Source organism: Lupinus angustifolius, chromosome LG14 (assembly GCF_001865875.1).
Source record: "Lupinus angustifolius cultivar Tanjil chromosome LG14, LupAngTanjil_v1.0, whole genome shotgun sequence".
Taxonomy (NCBI): Eukaryota; Viridiplantae; Streptophyta; class Magnoliopsida; order Fabales; family Fabaceae; genus Lupinus; species Lupinus angustifolius.
Window position 1 is genome coordinate 2,365,624 of NC_032022.1, and position 18,542 is coordinate 2,384,165.

The 18,542-nt window shown below is 33.3% G+C and overlaps 3 protein-coding genes across 7 annotated transcripts; 1 reads left to right on the forward strand and 2 right to left on the reverse strand.

Annotated features, from left to right (window-relative positions):
• Nucleotides 814-6,872, reverse strand: LOC109326606 (probable LRR receptor-like serine/threonine-protein kinase At5g10290). 4 transcript variants are annotated; one of them, XR_002105267.1, is made up of 13 exons: nucleotides 6,687-6,872; nucleotides 5,719-5,819; nucleotides 5,408-5,537; nucleotides 5,176-5,247; nucleotides 4,437-4,580; nucleotides 4,264-4,335; nucleotides 4,088-4,153; nucleotides 3,875-3,945; nucleotides 3,624-3,755; nucleotides 2,545-2,886; nucleotides 1,665-2,059; nucleotides 949-1,325; nucleotides 814-903 (listed from the first exon to the last, which is right to left on the reverse strand). XR_002105267.1 is itself a non-coding variant. In XM_019559317.1 (12 exons), the coding sequence occupies exons 2-12, from the start codon at nucleotides 5,801-5,803 to the stop codon at nucleotides 1,023-1,025; spliced, it is 1,812 nt and encodes a 603-aa protein (XP_019414862.1). In that variant the 5' UTR covers nucleotides 5,804-5,809; nucleotides 6,753-6,872; the 3' UTR covers nucleotides 900-1,022. The 4 variants fall into 4 exon arrangements, 3 of the variants coding, with proteins under 3 accessions (XP_019414862.1, XP_019414861.1, XP_019414860.1); XM_019559317.1 differs by having other exon boundaries at nucleotides 900-1,325; nucleotides 5,719-5,809; nucleotides 6,753-6,872; XM_019559316.1 differs by having other exon boundaries at nucleotides 900-1,325; nucleotides 5,719-5,809.
• LOC109326610 (chaperone protein dnaJ A6, chloroplastic-like) lies at nucleotides 10,604-15,023 on the forward strand. 2 transcript variants are annotated; one of them, XM_019559320.1, is made up of 8 exons: nucleotides 10,604-10,628; nucleotides 10,827-10,952; nucleotides 11,393-11,549; nucleotides 11,709-11,766; nucleotides 13,098-13,140; nucleotides 13,454-13,502; nucleotides 13,586-13,672; nucleotides 13,875-15,023. In XM_019559320.1, the coding sequence occupies exons 2-8, from the start codon at nucleotides 10,846-10,848 to the stop codon at nucleotides 14,712-14,714; spliced, it is 1,341 nt and encodes a 446-aa protein (XP_019414865.1). In that variant the 5' UTR covers nucleotides 10,604-10,628; nucleotides 10,827-10,845; the 3' UTR covers nucleotides 14,715-15,023. The 2 variants fall into 2 exon arrangements, with proteins under 2 accessions (XP_019414865.1, XP_019414866.1); XM_019559321.1 differs by having other exon boundaries at nucleotides 11,408-11,549.
• LOC109326605 (WEB family protein At3g02930, chloroplastic-like) lies at nucleotides 15,529-18,328 on the reverse strand. The gene is made up of 2 exons (XM_019559314.1): nucleotides 18,169-18,328; nucleotides 15,529-17,750 (listed from the first exon to the last, which is right to left on the reverse strand). The coding sequence occupies exon 2, from the start codon at nucleotides 17,710-17,712 to the stop codon at nucleotides 15,766-15,768; it is 1,947 nt and encodes a 648-aa protein (XP_019414859.1). The 5' UTR covers nucleotides 17,713-17,750; nucleotides 18,169-18,328; the 3' UTR covers nucleotides 15,529-15,765.

Sequence of the window (18,542 nt, forward strand, 5' to 3'; positions counted from 1 at the left end):
TATATATATAAATACTATAATGTAAGTTGTTTTTTTGGTTTCCACAAATGTCCTCGCACGGGAGGATTGCAATCATGTTCAAAGCTGGGAACATCCACAAGTATGTGGGCTAACTCTCCGAGCAAATATTTTTTTCATCCACATGACTCGAACTCAAGACATTACTTAAGGAGAATTAAGTATATATCACTTGAACCAACCCCGTTGGTACTTCTGTGTTGTTAGAGCTTCAGAGATAACTCTTATAATGGATAATCATTTAATGCAAGGAAAAAGAGTCACTTAATTTTTCCTTTGAAAAATATTAGTGTATAAGTGAAGTTCATCCAAATATATATAAGATTACTTAGAACAAAAGATTGGAACCATTTATGAAATGGTAACCCCGCTAGTACTACATGAGTCTGAGATATTTTTTATACTACCGATGATATCCCCTCATCTTATTATTGGTAAGGAACTAATCATTTTCGGGGTGCGTAATTACTCATTCTAACAAGTGTCGCTCTCAGGAATCGAATCATTGATCTTATAGTCATCGGGACAACATCTGATGTCCCACAAATTATGTCACTGCATGTACCACAATCCTATGATTGGTTGAAAAAAATATTTTAAAGTTAAAATATTAATAATTAATTATTTTTCTTACCAACCAGAGCTAATGGTACATGCAGTGACACAATGTATGGGACAACAGATGTGTACACATAGTCATCATGAGAATCTAACAAAGTCTTACACCACCATATCAACACTTTGTTGTTACGTCAGTCTTGTGTCTTGAACCCTACACTTTAGGTCTTTTGAAAGGGATATGAATCATGTGTCCTTTAAATTTTGAAGTTGGAAAAAAGGTATTTTCAAAGGTTGAAATTTTCATTTGATGCAGCAAATCCAAATCCACAAAGAGGGGTGAAGATTCTATATATAAATAAGAAACATAACCAAAGTTTTAGGACTATATTCTAAGAACATAATATAATGTCTTAGTCTTAACAAGATTCTATTTATGGATCTTCTTATCTTCCACCAGATAACTCAATGGCTTTTTGTTTATAAGCTGAATCTTCTCCAAAGCTTGTTATTCTTTGTAGTTTCTCATGATCTTGCCTTTGCGCGATCTCGGCGTGCCTCCATTCTTCCCACCTTTCTCCGTCTAGCATTTTTATGACATCTGACATTGCTGGACGATCCTCTGGAGAATCTTGCGTGCAAAACAACGCGACTTGTACAACGATTTCAACCTCTTCCATGTCGTAATTTTTATCAAGGTTGCGGTCGACGATAGCATCTAGCTTTTTCTCCCTTTTAAGTTTCTTAACCTAGAGATGACAAATTATAGTAAAAACATTAACCAAGTAATTATAAATTGAATCATAGAGAGCTTATTTTTTAGGAAAATTCTTAATCATTCATAAGCACCAACAAAGCAAAAACTATGTATCTTTTGAAAAAATATTCACCTATTGCTAATCAACATTATCAAGGTAAAGGGTCCATAAGCAAAAACATATATTTCTCGCGACCCAATTTTCGGTTAGAAACCGGCTCTGAGACTGTATTCTTTAAAAACAGGCACATGTTCCAAGCATGCTCACACAAATAAGAAACAGCCGCAAAAGTAAAACGTATGACACTAAAGTATATTGAGGTTGACTCACATGGTCAAGCAATAACACGTCATCTTCCTCCTCCAAGCGCGAAAAGTCAATTGCACGTTGACCTGTAACAAGCTCCAAAAGCATGATCCCATAGCTGAAAACATCTGTCCTTTCTGAAGATTTTCCGGTGGACAAGTATTCGGGAGCTATATGGCCCATTGTCCCACGAACTTGAGTTGTCACGTTAGTCTTACGAACATCAACTAACTTTACCAAACCAAAATCACCAACGACTGCCTCAAAATCTTCATCTAGTAGTATATTAGCTGCTTTCACATCCCGGTGAATAATCTTAGGATTGCATTGCTCGTGAAGATATTCAAGGCCACGGGCTGTTCCCAGAGCCACACGTTTTCTTGTAGGCCAATCCAAAACGGGTTCCCCAGGTTTGCGTTCTGCATAAGTACTCTAGTGTCAAGCATCACAAGAAAATATGCCAAATTTACAAGCAAACTTAAAAAATATAGATATAAGGATACAAGATTCGTAATGCATAGATAGGTAAAATATCAACGCGATTTCGGTCTTTCGGGATGTAAAAACACTGAAACAGCAAAAACTGAATGTTTAAACATGTACAAACCAGCATGATGATAGTTCTAGTTATCAGATGTATATCATCTTCATTTTCCACATTCTTGTTTTATTCCACAAAGTCTGCATGATGATAATGATTATTTATAACAAAAGAGCTGTGAAGTTTCGGACAAATATCGATAATGTCAGTAAGTTTACTAAAATGTTAGATTAAATCTTCGATAGTATATTTTTAATTTTATATATCTCGGAATGTTTATATGACTGAAACAAATAAGATAAAGGCAAAACAAATGTGAAACTCAGCAAACAAGTAATACTTATGTGCATCGTAACTAAATACCTCGTAAACGATAGGCAACACTTAAGTTCTGCATGAAGGGATAAACTAAGAGGCGTTCAGTTAGAGTAGTACAAAACCCAATCAGCCGTAACAGGTTCCTATGAACAGCTACGCTTATCATCTCAACTTCACGCTGGAAAGCTGCATTTCCCCCGGGACTTTCGTAATCCGTCATCCTTTTGACAGCAACTTTTGTGCCATCAGCTAGAATACCTTTATAAACCTTTCCAAAACCTCCCTTTCCTAAGACATTATTCTCGCTGAAGTTGTCTGTGGCTATCTGTAGTTCTCTCCATGCAAATCTTTGTAGTTGACCGAATGAAATCCGCGAATCAACTTCCCCTGGAGAAACAAGAAAAAGGAAAAGATTAGCATAGATATTATGCAAGAGATAAATCCAAAAAAGCTAAATATATAGTACATATGAAGCTTAATTTTAATAATATCATTTTACTATGCATTCCAAGTTTCCTAATTTTCTGGATTTCCTTTTAATTTTTTTAATTTCGGCTCGAGTATACCTTATCCGCGCCCTGGTGTTATTCTCTTCTATTTTGTACAACTTTTATTTCTTAAAAAAATGTTACTACATTATTATAAAAAGTTTTCACAATTAAAAGAATTACCTTTATGGAACACTTCATGTTTAAAGCAACAGAAAGGGTATATTTCAATTTGTAGTCATTGCAAAAAGCCGAAAACACATTGGCAAAGTAAAAGTGCAAGATATTAGAAGAACAAAGCATAATTAATAAATTTGACACCACATTAACTAACCATATTCACTGAAATGAAAAAAATTATAATGGACCAATACGATATTCCAATAAATTGATCGAGCATAATGAGCTAAGCTTCGTAAAATTAATCTATGAAGTGGACAATAATGGCTTATATTATATTAAATCAATGAGTTTACAGCATTGGATCAGCTTGAAAAGGAACATGCAAGTCGGGTTACGAGATGAATAAATTCAAATTCTGTATGGACAAACATTAACATCCATTTCAATGCTTCGGTTAAGAGAAGCCACACACACACACAAGGACATTGCACAGGCTAGAAAAGGAACTTAAACCTGAAACATCGACAAAATCTTCTTCGTTGTAGCCTTTGTACCAGAAGAACAGCAGACCACCAAGAAAAAGAAAAACAACGATACCCACAACTATTCCAACTACGAGGCCGATTTTCGTTTTATGTGGTGAACCTGCAAAGTGAAGGAAAATAAGGTTTAAGCTTGTTGTTGCCGGTAGCAGGGGGAAGTTGGATAAGGTAAAACACATTACTAAACAAAACAGAAGCAACTAAATATCTCAAACAAGTAACCTGGATCGGTATTATCAGACTCGCAAACATGATGATAAGTAATGCCACAGTTTAACTTATTTCCAGTGAAACTGAAAAAAGGAACATAGTGAAACAAAGTAAACATTAAATAATCGAAATATAATGTATTACTACTTTCTAACGAGGGAAAACGTCACATAGATCCTAAATTCAATGAATTTATTTCTATCCAAGGACTCCATAAACACGTACTTGTATTTTGGAACATTGAATAACTGCTCTGGAACCTGACCACTAAGATCATTCAAATCCATCAAGCTGCAAAAGAGAAGTTTGAACAACCAATTAGATAATAAAATGATGATGAGATAAGCCGACAAAGTAATAAGAAGAAAATTTATGTCGGCGACAAAGAATCTTTTACTTACACATTCTTCAAGTTTCGGAGACTGGCAAGTGATTCGGGAATAGTCCCACTGAGATGGTTTTGACTCAATGTTCTGGTTGCAGGACAAAAAATAGATAATTTTAAGCGTTACACAATGAAGACAAATTCTAATTATAAATCATTGAAACCATAGAAACAGAATAGCATGCTTACAAGAATTGAAGCCTTTTAAGATTACCAAGGGTAGATGGTATTTCGCCAGTTAAACTGTTGTTTTCCAAATCCAATCTGTTCAAGCTTGTAAGGTTTCCTAATTCTTTTGGTATGCCTCCGGCGATTCGATTCCCTTGCAAAGAACTGCACGATAAAGTAGGAACATACACTAATGATTACACTTTAAAATCGTGTTTGCTAGGTTCATAGTGAATGTTTCACTAGAAAGAATCCAAAAAAACATTTCACGGGCAATACAGGCAAAAAAAAATCAACGCATACAGGCAAAAAGTTGCAGAATAAAGGTAAGGACCATCCGAAAGTTTCGTGGAGTAGGTAATAGAGAAACATGTCTGATATGGACACAACGACTATTTTGAAGTGTATGTGCTTCATAGTTGATCACCTACACCCTATCACGGGGAAAATACGTATGATGCAGATATGCATACTTCCAGATTCACCCTCTGGGATTAATAACAGTGAAGTAGAAAACCATTTCAAAAGATGCATAAACAACACTCAGAATATGCATAAACAACACAGAACACGGAAATGCATCTATATGATCTTATGGATTCGCATCATAAATTTAATGCAATGCATGAAGAACTATGAGGCTGAGAACTAAAACAGGGAAAAATCAAATTAAAAAAAAGGATGGGAAAACGATGCTTCAAAACTTCTCCTGTTGAATTTGACCAAGAATTTGTGGATATTTCGTATTATATATACTTACAGAGTTATAAGATTTTTTAGAACTCCTATTCTTGGTGTCAAGGTTCCTGTGAATCCCATAAACGCCAATGAACTGCAACAAAGTAACTCATGTAATTATACTAAATGCAAAATTCGAGAAATAGGAGCGTGGAATATATAATTTTCCGGTAACAGTGGATGGCTATCAACAACTGCTGCAGATGAAATATTTCAAAGAAAACAAATAGAGATTTGCATTATGAATATCTTACACTTGAGTAACACTGTTATTATGACAGTTAACATTGGACCAAGTACAAGGATTCACTTGATTGTTGTTCCAATTACATAGCTGGTCGGCTGAAGCATTCAATGATAGTTTCAATGCATATAGTGCCTCAACTGAAATGAACACGAACGTTATACACGTATTAGAGCTAAGATAAAGAGTCTAATAAAGCCTTCACTTACTATGACAGATTTTAACAGGGAGGATGGAATTGAAGGACATAAAAACTGCCGTTAAATTTTACATTGCTTAGACACGTATAAGTTGAGCGCTAGAAAAAACATATGATTGTACCTTCTGAATCAGAATCAGGCAGCGCAAAAGAACATATGTTAGTTAACAGCAAAAGAGCAAATATGAAGTCCATTTCCACCGACATCAACCACTGACACAATGTGCATGAAAATTAATTAGCATAAATGAGCAATATCCATCTCCGATGTGCAGAATAACCGAAACATTAAGCTACATTAATCGAATAATAATAATGGCAAGGGCCACATAAAGCAAATAACCAAAATATGATGTATTTAATGATCATTCATACATGTTCGGCCTGTCTAGGGAAACAAGATGTCTTATTATGATTGCTTATAACGCGTAATCATGTATGCAAATGTCTAATTGCAGAAGAACCAACCCATCACAACAACAATATCGGTACAAACAATATTGGATTAATTAATTTTGAAAAATCCTCCATCCGAAAAATCGTTTCATCAAAATTTGTAATGGCCACCCACATGAATGAAACCAATGATGTTTATGTTGCATAAATATGCAAACTGAAATGAACATATTTGATGATGATTTACCAATTAGAAGTTGCATTACAAGTTTATCATAATTCAGAAGCAAATGAGCTTGTCAATTCAACATCCTTAGTGAATTTCCTTTCTCATTTTGCATAATTCAGAAGCAAGAGTGAGCACAGAAATTCCCCTTGATAAAATAAAATACAATAATTTGTAAAAAACAACAACAACAACAACAACAACATTCTACCATTGTTCTAGAAAATTTCAAATTACCTTTGGCATGGATCAAAAAACTGAATACTAACAAATGAAATTCAGCAACAAAAAAGAGAACACACAAAACCCAAAATTGTTATCAAGTACAAGAACAGTTTCATAGAGAAAAAAATGAAAATTACATTACTTGAAGAGCCAAAGTTTGTATCTTTGTTTTATGATTATATGGTAATGAAAAAAATAAGAGTGAAAGAGTAATTGGGTGGAAATGAAATGAAGAAAGTGTACCAGTTAAGAGATAAAGATTGAAAATTGAAGCAATGAAGAAACAAAAAATGACAGAACATAACTCACTGAAAAAATGTTCTAAATGCCGAAACTTTTGTGCTAAGACACAAAAACTGAAACTGAATTGTCCATTTGCTTGTTCCTTTTCTCTCTTTCAGTTTCGTCTACTAGTCAAAAAAGTGATACCAGGTTTGAACTTTTGAACATAGAAATGGGGCACAAACATCAAATCAAGGTTAAGGTAATGGGTTACCAAAACATTCATAAAAGGAAACATTAGAAAAGATTTATAATGTTTTGTTTTTTTTGTTTCCTACATGTATGATCCCACACATTAGAGACAATCATTCACACCTATGTGGGGCTAACTCTCATATCGGCGAGTATTTTTTCATCTCCAAAACTCAAATACGAAACTTTGCTCAAACATGTAACATTTGAACCAATACTCATTAGTTATAATGTTTTGTTTGAGATAATTTATGATAAATATTATGTTTTTGTTGAATTTACGCAGTGGACTCTACCTAAGATTTAGTTCAATCATTGTTAAATTATTAACATGAAAAAAAATGTATATATCAATAATATAATAGTTTTTTATTATTGTATCATCATCATTCATTTTTAATCATTATTGATTTTTTTAAAATGTAATCAAAATAAAAGACGGATGATGGATTGAGTATGTATAAATTTTTATATTATTGGTGCATTAATATTGCCCTCATTTATTAATATATAAGAGTAATATTATAAGAAAAAGATGTATGCACCGGTAGTTAAGTTTGATATACTATCATTACATCATTTACCATTCATTTTTAACTATTATTGACTTTTCAAAAAAATAGTACAAATGAATAGTGGATGATAATTATGTATAAATTTTTATACTGATAGAACATAGATATAATACTCTAATATTAGATATATGTATTATAGTGTAAAAATTTATGTAATAATTATTTATTAGTATCTTTTTTGAAAAGTCGATAATAATTAAATATGAATATTAGAATGATTTCTTATATTATTTGTGCATCTTTTTTCTCTTCAAAAGAGATTAGTAGTTGAAATGTTGAATCATAAATGTACTAAAAGTGAAGATAGTTATTTATGAGAAGAAAGACCATACATTTTTTTGGCTTGTGTCTCTCTCCTTCGTTATGTGACCGTTTGCATATTTTGGAATAGTGAAATTTAATGAGTGTTCGTGTAAACATTTATACTCATTTATTATATTTATTTATTATTTATTTATGTTACGTTTTTTAAAAGTCAATAATAATTAAAAATGACTAATAAATAATATGGTAATAGTGTATAAAAGTCATATAATGTCTATATTTTTTCTGATTTTCTAAGGAGTAATGAATTCACTTAAAGTGAATAGTGAATGCTTTATTTCAAAACAAATTATATTAAATTTGTTATTAATTACCCCCACATTTTTCCCCTCTTGCGTCGGGGTATTTGCAATTAGTCTCTTTTTATAATATTTCATATATTTTAATAATGTTTTTTAAATAATTATAATATCTATATATATTGTTAATATAAAAAATTATAACATAATCACTAGATTGATCATCAATCATTCATTTTATTTTATTTTACTTAATGTTTAAGAGTCAATAAAATTTATGTGATTACATATATCTTTTTTTTAGATTTAATCTAAGGTATCCTTATGAAATAAGATCTTCTACACTCAAATATTATTGTGTCTCAAGTCAATCCAATCTCATTAAATAAGATTAAAAAAATATTTTTTGTTTTTATTCATTTTCTTTTCGAGTATGAGATAACTTTTAACTGGATTGAGACGCAATGTGACATAGAAAGTGAGGCATGTGATCCTCATTCTATCCTTATCCTCTATTATTAGGATAGACCAATGGTATTATCTCGCCTTTTTAAGTAAGGAACTAATCATTCAGGGTGCATAATTATCATTCAACAAGTGTCGCTCACATTAATTAAACTATTGACATTTTTGGTCATTTTAAAAATCGAGTGGGTCTTGCATCACTAGACAAACACATTGTTGGTGGATAGAGAAGAAGGAATAGTTTTTAACAAAAGTTTTAATAATGATGAGACTGAGATTGGATGATTAACGTAGAATTGTGAATGGTTTGAGTTGGGAAGACATCTCCTGTCCCAAAACAGAGTGTCACTACTTGTAATTGGTCATAAAAATAATTGATTATTAAAATTTTAATTTAAATATATTTTTTCAATCAATCACAAATAGTGGCACACTTTGTGGTACATCAGATGCGCTCCCGTTTGAGTTGAGTATATAAGATTTCCTCCAACTTGGTCCACTTTGAAATCTGCATCACAAATCATTGGTATAGAGTCATTCAAAATTTTGGCATAGTTAGATTTATGTAATTATCATTCCTAACTCACTCTAATTCTATAGGCTACTATTGGTATTTGGAAAATGGAAATATAGCTTATGACCTAAATATAACTCATAAACTTTAGATTATGTTACGAAAATTGATATATAATTTTGAAATAAAATTAAATAGACAAACTCATATTACTATAGCTGCTAAGTGCTAATGGTCAATGTACAATAGTCAATACCCATGGGCAAAATATGTGCACCATAGAGATGTTCAAATCCAAACCAATCTAAAAATAAAACCGAAAATTGATCTATAATAGATTAAAAATCATAAAAACAAATGTGTTTAAATTGTATTGAATATTTTATTAAAAAATGATCGGTCTGATTTTCGGATTTACCTCTTAGATCCAAACCGATCCATACTGGATCGAAATTGTTGAAGTGTATAACACTTTTAAGTATTTTCCTCGCTTAACCTAAAGTTCAGCTCCTAGATTATTCCTCAATGCCTAAATTGTTTAAGTATTGTCTTGTTGGTATTGTTGATGTTTATTTTATTGTCTTTGTCTTGTTACTTTTGTTGTTGTTTATTTTAAGGTTATTGGACGCTTTTTAAATGTTGTTTTGATATTGTTGAACACATGTTTTATGCTTAATATTTAATAATTTATATGAGTTTTGTGTGTATGTGCAATTTAAATTTTTTATAAAAGAAAAACCAATTTAAACTGAGATGAAACCACATATAATATTTGAACTGAACTGAATCAGACATTTTAATATAAATAGACTAGACTGGACTACAAATTAATTATGTGTTTAGATCATATGATTTTTGCCTAGCAATTGATCCAAATGAACATTAAACGCACCTAGTGCAACGTAACTTGTTAGAATTGAGGACTTGGTGAATCAATTTTTGAAAAAAAAGTAGCATAATATCTATGCATTGTCACTAATTCAAATTATTGGGTTTCTTAGAATTGATGACTAATATGTCTATTTAGTTTGTTAAACTTATTAAGTAAATCCCCTTTTTACACTTTTTTATTTATACTACCCACATTTTTCATTCATTGTTTCGACAATGAACTAATCTTTTAGTTGCGTGATTGCCTCTCCCAACAAGTGACACTTCAAAAAATCGAATCATTAACCTTTTATCATCGCGAAGATCTAGTAAAGCCTTACACCAATATAAATATTTAACTATTTAATTTTTTATAGCTTATAGGCTATAAGCTCAAATTTAAAAATCTAGAGAGTTTGAGAGCTTTTGTGTTTCCGAGAAGTATCCTCGTAACAGAGGTAATCATGTGTTCAAACTAGAAATAACCATATGCATGTATGTTAACTCTCTCAACAAATATTTTTTTTTTCTTCACAAAACTCGAATTCAAGATCTCGATTAAAAAAAATCTAACATGAATCAGTTGAACAGTTTGAGACTTTGAGTGACACTAATAATATTGTTTTATTTTCCCACAATGAGATAAGCAAAATAGAGAGTGAAAACCCCAAACTTGTTTCACTCAACAAACTCTATCCATCCATTTCTCTTCTCTTCGTATCAGGTTTCTCTTTCTCTCACCAAAAAAAATCACTTTTTTATTCATATTTCATCTCATTTTCTTATGCTATTCTCTCCTTTTTCTATTTCTTTACATCTTTTCAAACATACCCTTATCATGTTTAACCAATAATTTTCAGCCCCAAAATTTTGATTTTGATTTTGATTATGAAATTATATTGTTGTTGTTTTTTGGGTATAGATATATTGGATTGAATTGGATGGCTATTGTACCTTTTGCTACTACTCAATGGGGAATTCGTCCTCATCATATTTTCACCAAATCCACTATCATGGGTAGGGTTGCATCTTCCACTTCAACCCACAAGTGAGTCTTATTATAATTTAATGTTACAATTCACATTATGCATAATTCATCTTTATTATAACCCTAAACTAGGTATTAATTTGTATTAAGGTAGCATTTTGGCATGTGGAAAGAACATGATAGGGTGAATTATGATGTCTGCTTATGTTGTCTTTTTGTACTTTTGTTCCACTACTTATGGAGCCATCAAAATGTTATGTTTTTAATCTCTTGTTCTATTTTTGTGGTACTCATAAAGTATACTTAAACATATAACATCATAACCTTTATGTTTTGTACCATTCTGTTCTGACATGTCTACCAAACGCTACTTAATTATCGGTCATAGTGGTTTTATTGTTCGGGGTTGACTCAGATTTCAGTTGCTAGGGCTTGTTTTTTATGAACTGTCGTTAGATAATAATGTTTTTCTGTAGCATCTTATTCCATGTGTACTTAAGTCATCGTCCTTGCAGTGTTACAAGCAGGGTAAGCTTTATGGCTGCCCCAAGTTCAAGCTTTTTTTCTCGGGATTCCTTGCGTGGACTATATGACATGGGTTCATCTCAAACTTTGCATCGTCGTAGGGGGTCAACGTTGATAGTTAGAGCAGAAGCAGTAAGTTAGAATAACATTGTGCTTTTCTAAGCAACAATGATTTCCTTGTTTTTTCTGGGAAATTATGTCTTATGGAATTATTCCTCTCACTTTAAATTGTATAGTTCACATGAACTTGGGATATGTTAGACTGAATATCTAATTTTTTCAAATCTGCAGGATTACTATTCCGTCCTTGGAGTGTCAAAAAATGCTAGCAAATCGGAAATTAAGAGTGGTATGTTTCTGTGGTGCCTATTGTCTCCCATCATTGTCAAATCCTGATTTTATTGAGGATTATTTGTTCGATTTTCAAATTGTCAGTCGCAACGTATCATACGAATCAGAAACACATCAACAAAAGCTTAAACATACATGATTCCAAACCTTTCCATATTCTTCTTAGTCATAGGAGCAATAAAATTAACTGCACGGACACTCTATACTAGAAGAACAAAAACAACGTGACTGCATGAACATTTTGCACCAGAAGAACTAAACAACATGTGACTACCTTTGCATAAAGACTGGTTTGCATGAATGTCCAGTCATACACTTTATTTTGTTTTATTTAAGCCCCTTCGAATTCTTAAATCGAGTATTGCTGTTTTGGTGGAAAAAAACATACAGAACTTCTCCATATTGTATAGGCAATACCGAATCACACCGGTTTATGTGTACATCCATAATTCAAAGTTATCCGTGTTTGACCAAGTGACATGAATCGTTGGTTTTATGCTGCCTTCCTTTTTTGACTATTATGATTATACCTTCATTATTATCAATCGATATGTCCAATTGTGTTGTTTAATCTTTCCTGATTAGTTGTTGACTTATTTCTTAAATTACCATTGTTTAGTATAGCAGTGGCCTCTATGTAAAGGAAAATCATTTGCCACATTTAATCTGTTAACTACTAAATGATTATCCCTTTTAATATAAGTCTTCGGCCTTTAACCTTAGGCATTAATGAAATCTTAAAGTCAAAACCGTCAAAAACGACTGCCAAAACCTATGAAGGGAACTAGGGACATAATGATATCAATCAAATATGTAAAATTAATTAAGGTTTTATGTAAAGGAGCTTATGCTTGTTGCTTAGAATTGAGAGTTTATATTATCTAATGACTGTTTAATTCTCTTAATACCATAAAAACACGTGAGTTAGCTTTCCAAACCAAATAAGTTTTAAATTAGTCGCACGTTAGACACCTTTGATTGCTCTTTGGTATTGTATGAGTGAGGCTTGAATGTAGACTAATAGAACAAATGCCAACTAGAATTCTGGTAGAAGACCCTCTTGGGAACTTTCCACCCATTACTCCAGAAATTGAGATTAAACATTTATTTCATTCCATTTCTTTGTAATGTACAATAGACAAGAGATTTGCAAAGGAAGTTTAAAAGTAGTGGGTGGAAAACATCAATGGTTAGGGCTAATGGTAGATGGTTGTGATAAATAAATTTTTATTGCCTGTTGGATGGGAAGCATCCTGCATATGATTTACTGGTTTGTGCATATTTTTTGTGGGCCATTGCAACATCAAATTTCTCTGTTTAACATTTCAGCTTATCGGAAGCTTGCCCGGAGTTATCATCCAGATGTGAACAAGTGAGTACCCCCCCCCCCTCGTATTGAACATCTTTTACTTTCCAATACCGTTTCTTTGTCTTGCCTGTCACACTATATATTTTTTTTACTATTGCCGTGGGCATGGTTTGGATGCTTAATTGTGATGCTTATATCGTGTTCATTCTAAAAAATGTTTTCATACACTACCTCATCAACTTGTTAGCTTAAATCATTCATCTAAGCACCCCTTCACATGTCAGTTTCACTAGATGTATAATTTTCCTGTCTTCAAAATCATTTGATTAATATTACATGTTGTTGAACTATTGTGTGTATTCACTCTATGCTGCAGAGAAGCTGGTGCAGAACAGAAGTTTAAGGACATTAGCAATGCATATGAGGTAAAGCTACCACTATTGAATGCAGCTAGGCCTTACTCATGTTTAATGGTAATTGGTCTCCAGTAATTTAAATTCTTTTGCAGGTCTTATCAGACGATGAAAAGCGATCCATATATGACACATATGGAGAGGCTGGACTTAAAGGTTCAGCAGGAATGGGAGGCATGGGGGTAAGTTCCTCGGACAAGGATGGAGAATTTCATTTTGTTATCATATATTCCTGTTTTTGTTTGAAGACTGTTTTAGGATAAAACATAATAGTGTCATTTGATTCATGTAGCCGACCCCACCTAGTGAGAAAAGGCTTTATTTTTTGTTTTTTTTGTTTGACATTTTGTGTTTCTCATAGAAGGATTATCTCTGTGATCCCAGGATTTCAACAATCCTTTTGATCTGTTTGAGACACTGTTCGAGGGGATGAATGGTGGGATGAACTCCAGAGGTTCTCCGAATGGAGCAGTTGAAGGTGAAGATGAGTATTACAGTCTTGTTTTGAACTTTAAAGAAGCAGTTTTTGGAGTAGAAAAGGAGATAGAGATTAGGCGATTGGAGAGCTGTGTAACTTGCAATGGTTCAGGGGCCAAACCAGGGACGAAGTCATCCAGATGTAGCACTTGTGGTGGTCAAGGTCGGGTTGTCTCGCAAACAAGGACTCCACTGGGTATCTTTCAGCAGACTATGACCTGCTCTTCCTGCAACGGGAGAGGAGAAACTTCAACACCTTGCAATGCGTGCTCTGGTGATGGTCGAGTGAGAAGAACAAAGCGGATAAGTCTAAAGGTTCCAGCTGGAGTGGATTCTGGTAGCCGATTAAGGGTCCGGAATGAAGGTAATGCTGGGAAGCGTGGGGGTCCTTCTGGCGACCTCTTTGTTGTCCTTGAAGTTATCCCAGATCCTGTCCTTAAAAGAGATGACACAAACATTTTATACACCTGTAAGGTGTCTTACATTGATGCAATCTTGGGGACTATAATTAAGGTTCCTACTGTAGACGGCACGGTGGATTTAAAAATCCCATCTGGGACTCAACCTGGTGCGACACTTGTTATGGCGAGGAAAGGTATTCCGGTTCTCAACAAAAGCAACATGAGGGGTGATCAACTGGTTCGCGTGCAAGTTGAAATCCCTAAAAGATTGAGCAGTGATGAGAAAAATCTTATTGAGAAACTTGCTGATTTAAGCAAAGGCAAAACTACCACCAGCAGGAAATAAAATTTTGTGGGAACATGTATGTTCTTTCTATGTATTTTTGACCCTTATAAATATTCTTCTTTCATGGATACTTCATTCTTGACCATGACACTGAGGAGAAGTTGCAAGCATGTGTTGGTAGATGTAGGTTATTAGTTTTTATTAGACACAGGTGGATATGAATAGCAGAAGAAACTAGGGATCTTTTTCTTCATTGGAACTTGTATGTTTTTTTGTAGGAATTATAATTTATACCTCTGGTGCATGCTTTCTTTATTTTATTGATATGATGATTTGAGACAAAGTTGAATTATACGCACCCTTTTATAATTTGTAGTTATACTTAATGCACTTGAAGTTAAGGAAAAGTGAAGTGTAACCAAAACTTTAAGCAATGGTTTCATGAACCTTATCCATTTATAAGTTTTTTCTTTCATCCTCTCGTATTTAGTATCAGACTTCATACTTGAATAAAATTAACAATATCCCCCCTCTCAGTGTGGGTCTGCTCCCCTTGGGTATCATACACTTACCAATTACCATGTTTCAGCCAAACTACTGATTCTGGTACCACTTGTTGGACTCGATTGTAATCGGGGAGCTTCCAACAACCGAGAGTTCTATTGTTACACAACATAAGAAGAGTAAAGAATCACAAGTGAGATAGTATTTTGAACCAAAACCTTAAGGTAATGGTTCCATGAACATTTTTCACTTATAAACTTGTTCACGCATCCTCTCTTATCCAATGACTTCACACTCGAAAAAATCCAATAATAACAAATGCATTTGTATAATTAAGAAACACTATGCATAAATATATGATCCTACACTTTCCTATATGCTCAAGTATTGTAAAATGTTCCATAGTTTACCTGAATCTTGATAACTAATTACAAGTCACTGTCCACAAAGTATAAAAAGCATTAACACAAGACAGAAGAAAAAATGAGTCTCTCAAAATAACACACAGTATGTGTATTTCTTCCATATGAAATTTGAGAAATCATCTAAGCAAATGACAAAAAGCAAAAGAAAAAAATATAAACACAACAATGTAATGTATGAATTCTTATTTGGCAACTTGGGTTATGTTTGTAACTTGCTGCTGCAAGTGTTCTTCATTGGATGAATCCTTTCTATGGTGATAATGATTGCCTCTTCTCCTTATAAGATCTCCAAATCTTCTCAGTAGAGCTCTCCTTTTTCTTGAGTTCCTATCACCCTCACAGTCATCAAAGTGTGATTCATCTAAATGATCAAAATCATCAACATCATGATGTGATGATTCTGAATCTGTTGAATTCACTTCATCAAATATTGAACCCCTTAATGTATCATCTTCTGTTTCTTTGCTGTTACCATTAGCCTCTTCATTCCCAACCTTGTGTTGTTGTTGTTGTTGTTGTTGTTGTTGTTGTTGTTGTTGTTGTTTATGGTTTTCTTTATGAGGTGATATCATCTCCTTTAAGTTAAGGCTAAAAGTTTTGCTCAGATTCTTTGAATCCTTATGCTCCTTATCAGTTGAGTTGTTATGATGTGTCTTTGCTTTCTTTCCTGATTCCTTATCCTCCTTACTACTACTACTACTACTACTTTCCTTTGTTGATGATGATTTCTCATTATCTTCATGTTTGAACTCCTTCATTGATGATTCTGATAGCAACCTTTTCAACTCTTCTATGTTCTCAAATGATGCAGCTTCATGTATCTTTAGCATTTCATTCTCTTGCACAAGTAATGTTAAGCTATCCTGTAATCTTGCATTTTCAGCCTTAGCAATCTCTGCAGCTTCTTTAGCCACATTGGCTTCATTCAATGCTTGTTTAAGTATATCTCTCAACTTTTGATTTTCATCCTTTGAAACTTTAATCTTATTTTCAGCTTCTTTTAGCAACTCAAATACTCTAGCAGTCTCATTTTGTGTGTTCAACCTTTCCTCTTCAGCTCTTCTAATACAATTCACGAACTCGGTTTCTTTTCCGTTCCATGCCAAAAGTGATTCTTCAGCTTCCAATCTCAACCTCTCAGCACTGTTCTTGAACCTATCAGCTTCTTTCCTAGTAGCATCTAAAAGCTCTTTGTACTTCTCCTCAGTGCTCCCTAACATTGCTCTCCAACGTTCCGCATCACCTTTCGTGTGCTCGAGTTCCACTTGGCTTAAGGTCAATTGTGCTTTCACTTGATTGGCTTCAGTCGCTACTTCTTTCAATGCAAACGCTAAATCATCCATAGCTTTTTTGCTATTCTCTTCTGCCAATGTTGCCGCCTTCAATTCATTTTTAAGCAAGTTCAATTCTTCAAGAAAAGCTTTTACATCCATCATAGTTAAGTCCTCACCCTCTTGAGTATCATTATCCAACTTCTTTTGCTCTATTTCATCTTCATTTTCCATACCCTTTTCGATTTCCATTGTGGAAATGACATTCTCAATGCCATCTTTTGATTCACCAAGATTGTTCATGTTTTGAAGTACCATTACTTTCTCTTCAAGGTTAGAAATCTCAAGCTTTGACTCTTCAAGTGAAATCTTACTTTGCTCAAGCTGTTTTGTTTGCATCACCAATGTGTCAAACAAATTGGCTTCTGATTCTTTTCTCTTATCCAACTCAACTTCTAACTCTTGAACTTTCCTTTTATAGTCAAAAAGCATAGCCATTGCATTAGCCTCAGATAATTTATGATTCTCCATCTCATTCTTCAAATTCTTCAATAAAACATCTTTTTCTGACAATTGTAGTTCCAACCCTTTTATGCTCCCATGTTGTCTCAATGTTTCAATGTTGGTGTTGTTGTTGTTGTTTTGTTGCATCAGCATTTGGTTTCTTGCATGTGGCTCTGGAATGTTCCTCTTTGTAGCTAAAACTTGATCAACCATAACATTAGCTTCTTCAGCAACTTTCTTCATTTCTTTGAGCTCATTGAAGGCTCTACCTTTTTCTTCCTCAACTATTCTCATTTGTTCCTTCATTTGATTCAGTTTCTTATCATATTCCTCCATAGGATGATGTTGTTGCATCTTTGAAATCTTACTAAATTTATCAATCACAACTTGTCCTATTTCAAAACCAAAACCATATCAAGATTTTCAACTATCCATCTTAATTGCAATCACAAATATAAGAAGCAAAGGTTTTAAATTGCAAATCGGAATCAGATCACTTCTGACTTGTTAATTATGACCCAATTTTCAGTTGGAAATCGGTTTTGGGCTTGACTGTCTTAGGAGAAAATCCTCAATAGAGTCGTCAGCTAGCTGCCGCGACTAGATTTTCGATTGGAAATCGACTCTCTAACTTAACCTTATCACAATTATTAGTGATATGAACATCATATCAGGGTCTATGATACAATTGCAGATACAACCAAGATTAAAAAATTGCAACTTCAAATTCATTCACGAAGTTTTTAAAAGGTCTCGAAATACAAAAAAGATACGAAAGATGTAACATTATTGATATAATCGAGAACTTACAAGGAGTTGATGGCGGTGGTGTCTCAGAATGAATTGAAGGCACAAAAGAAGATAATGAAGGGAGACAAAAACTAGAATTACAAGATATCCTTAAGAAGAAACAAGACATGTAAAATAACATAAGTGAATTGTTTAGTAGTTGATTAAATCCTCATTATGGAAGCTATAAGTTGATAATAACAAAAGAAAACCACAAGCATATTTTAGAAAAAAGTCCTAGTTTGATGGCATTTTCATAGGAAACATAGCTTTAAAATTCAACGTTGGATTGTTTAGCCAAATGGGTTTTTTGTTATTGTTCTATGCAATGAAAGATGAGAGAAAACTTTGAACCAACCATTGCATTTAATGGTTAAGACATAAAAATAGGGAAA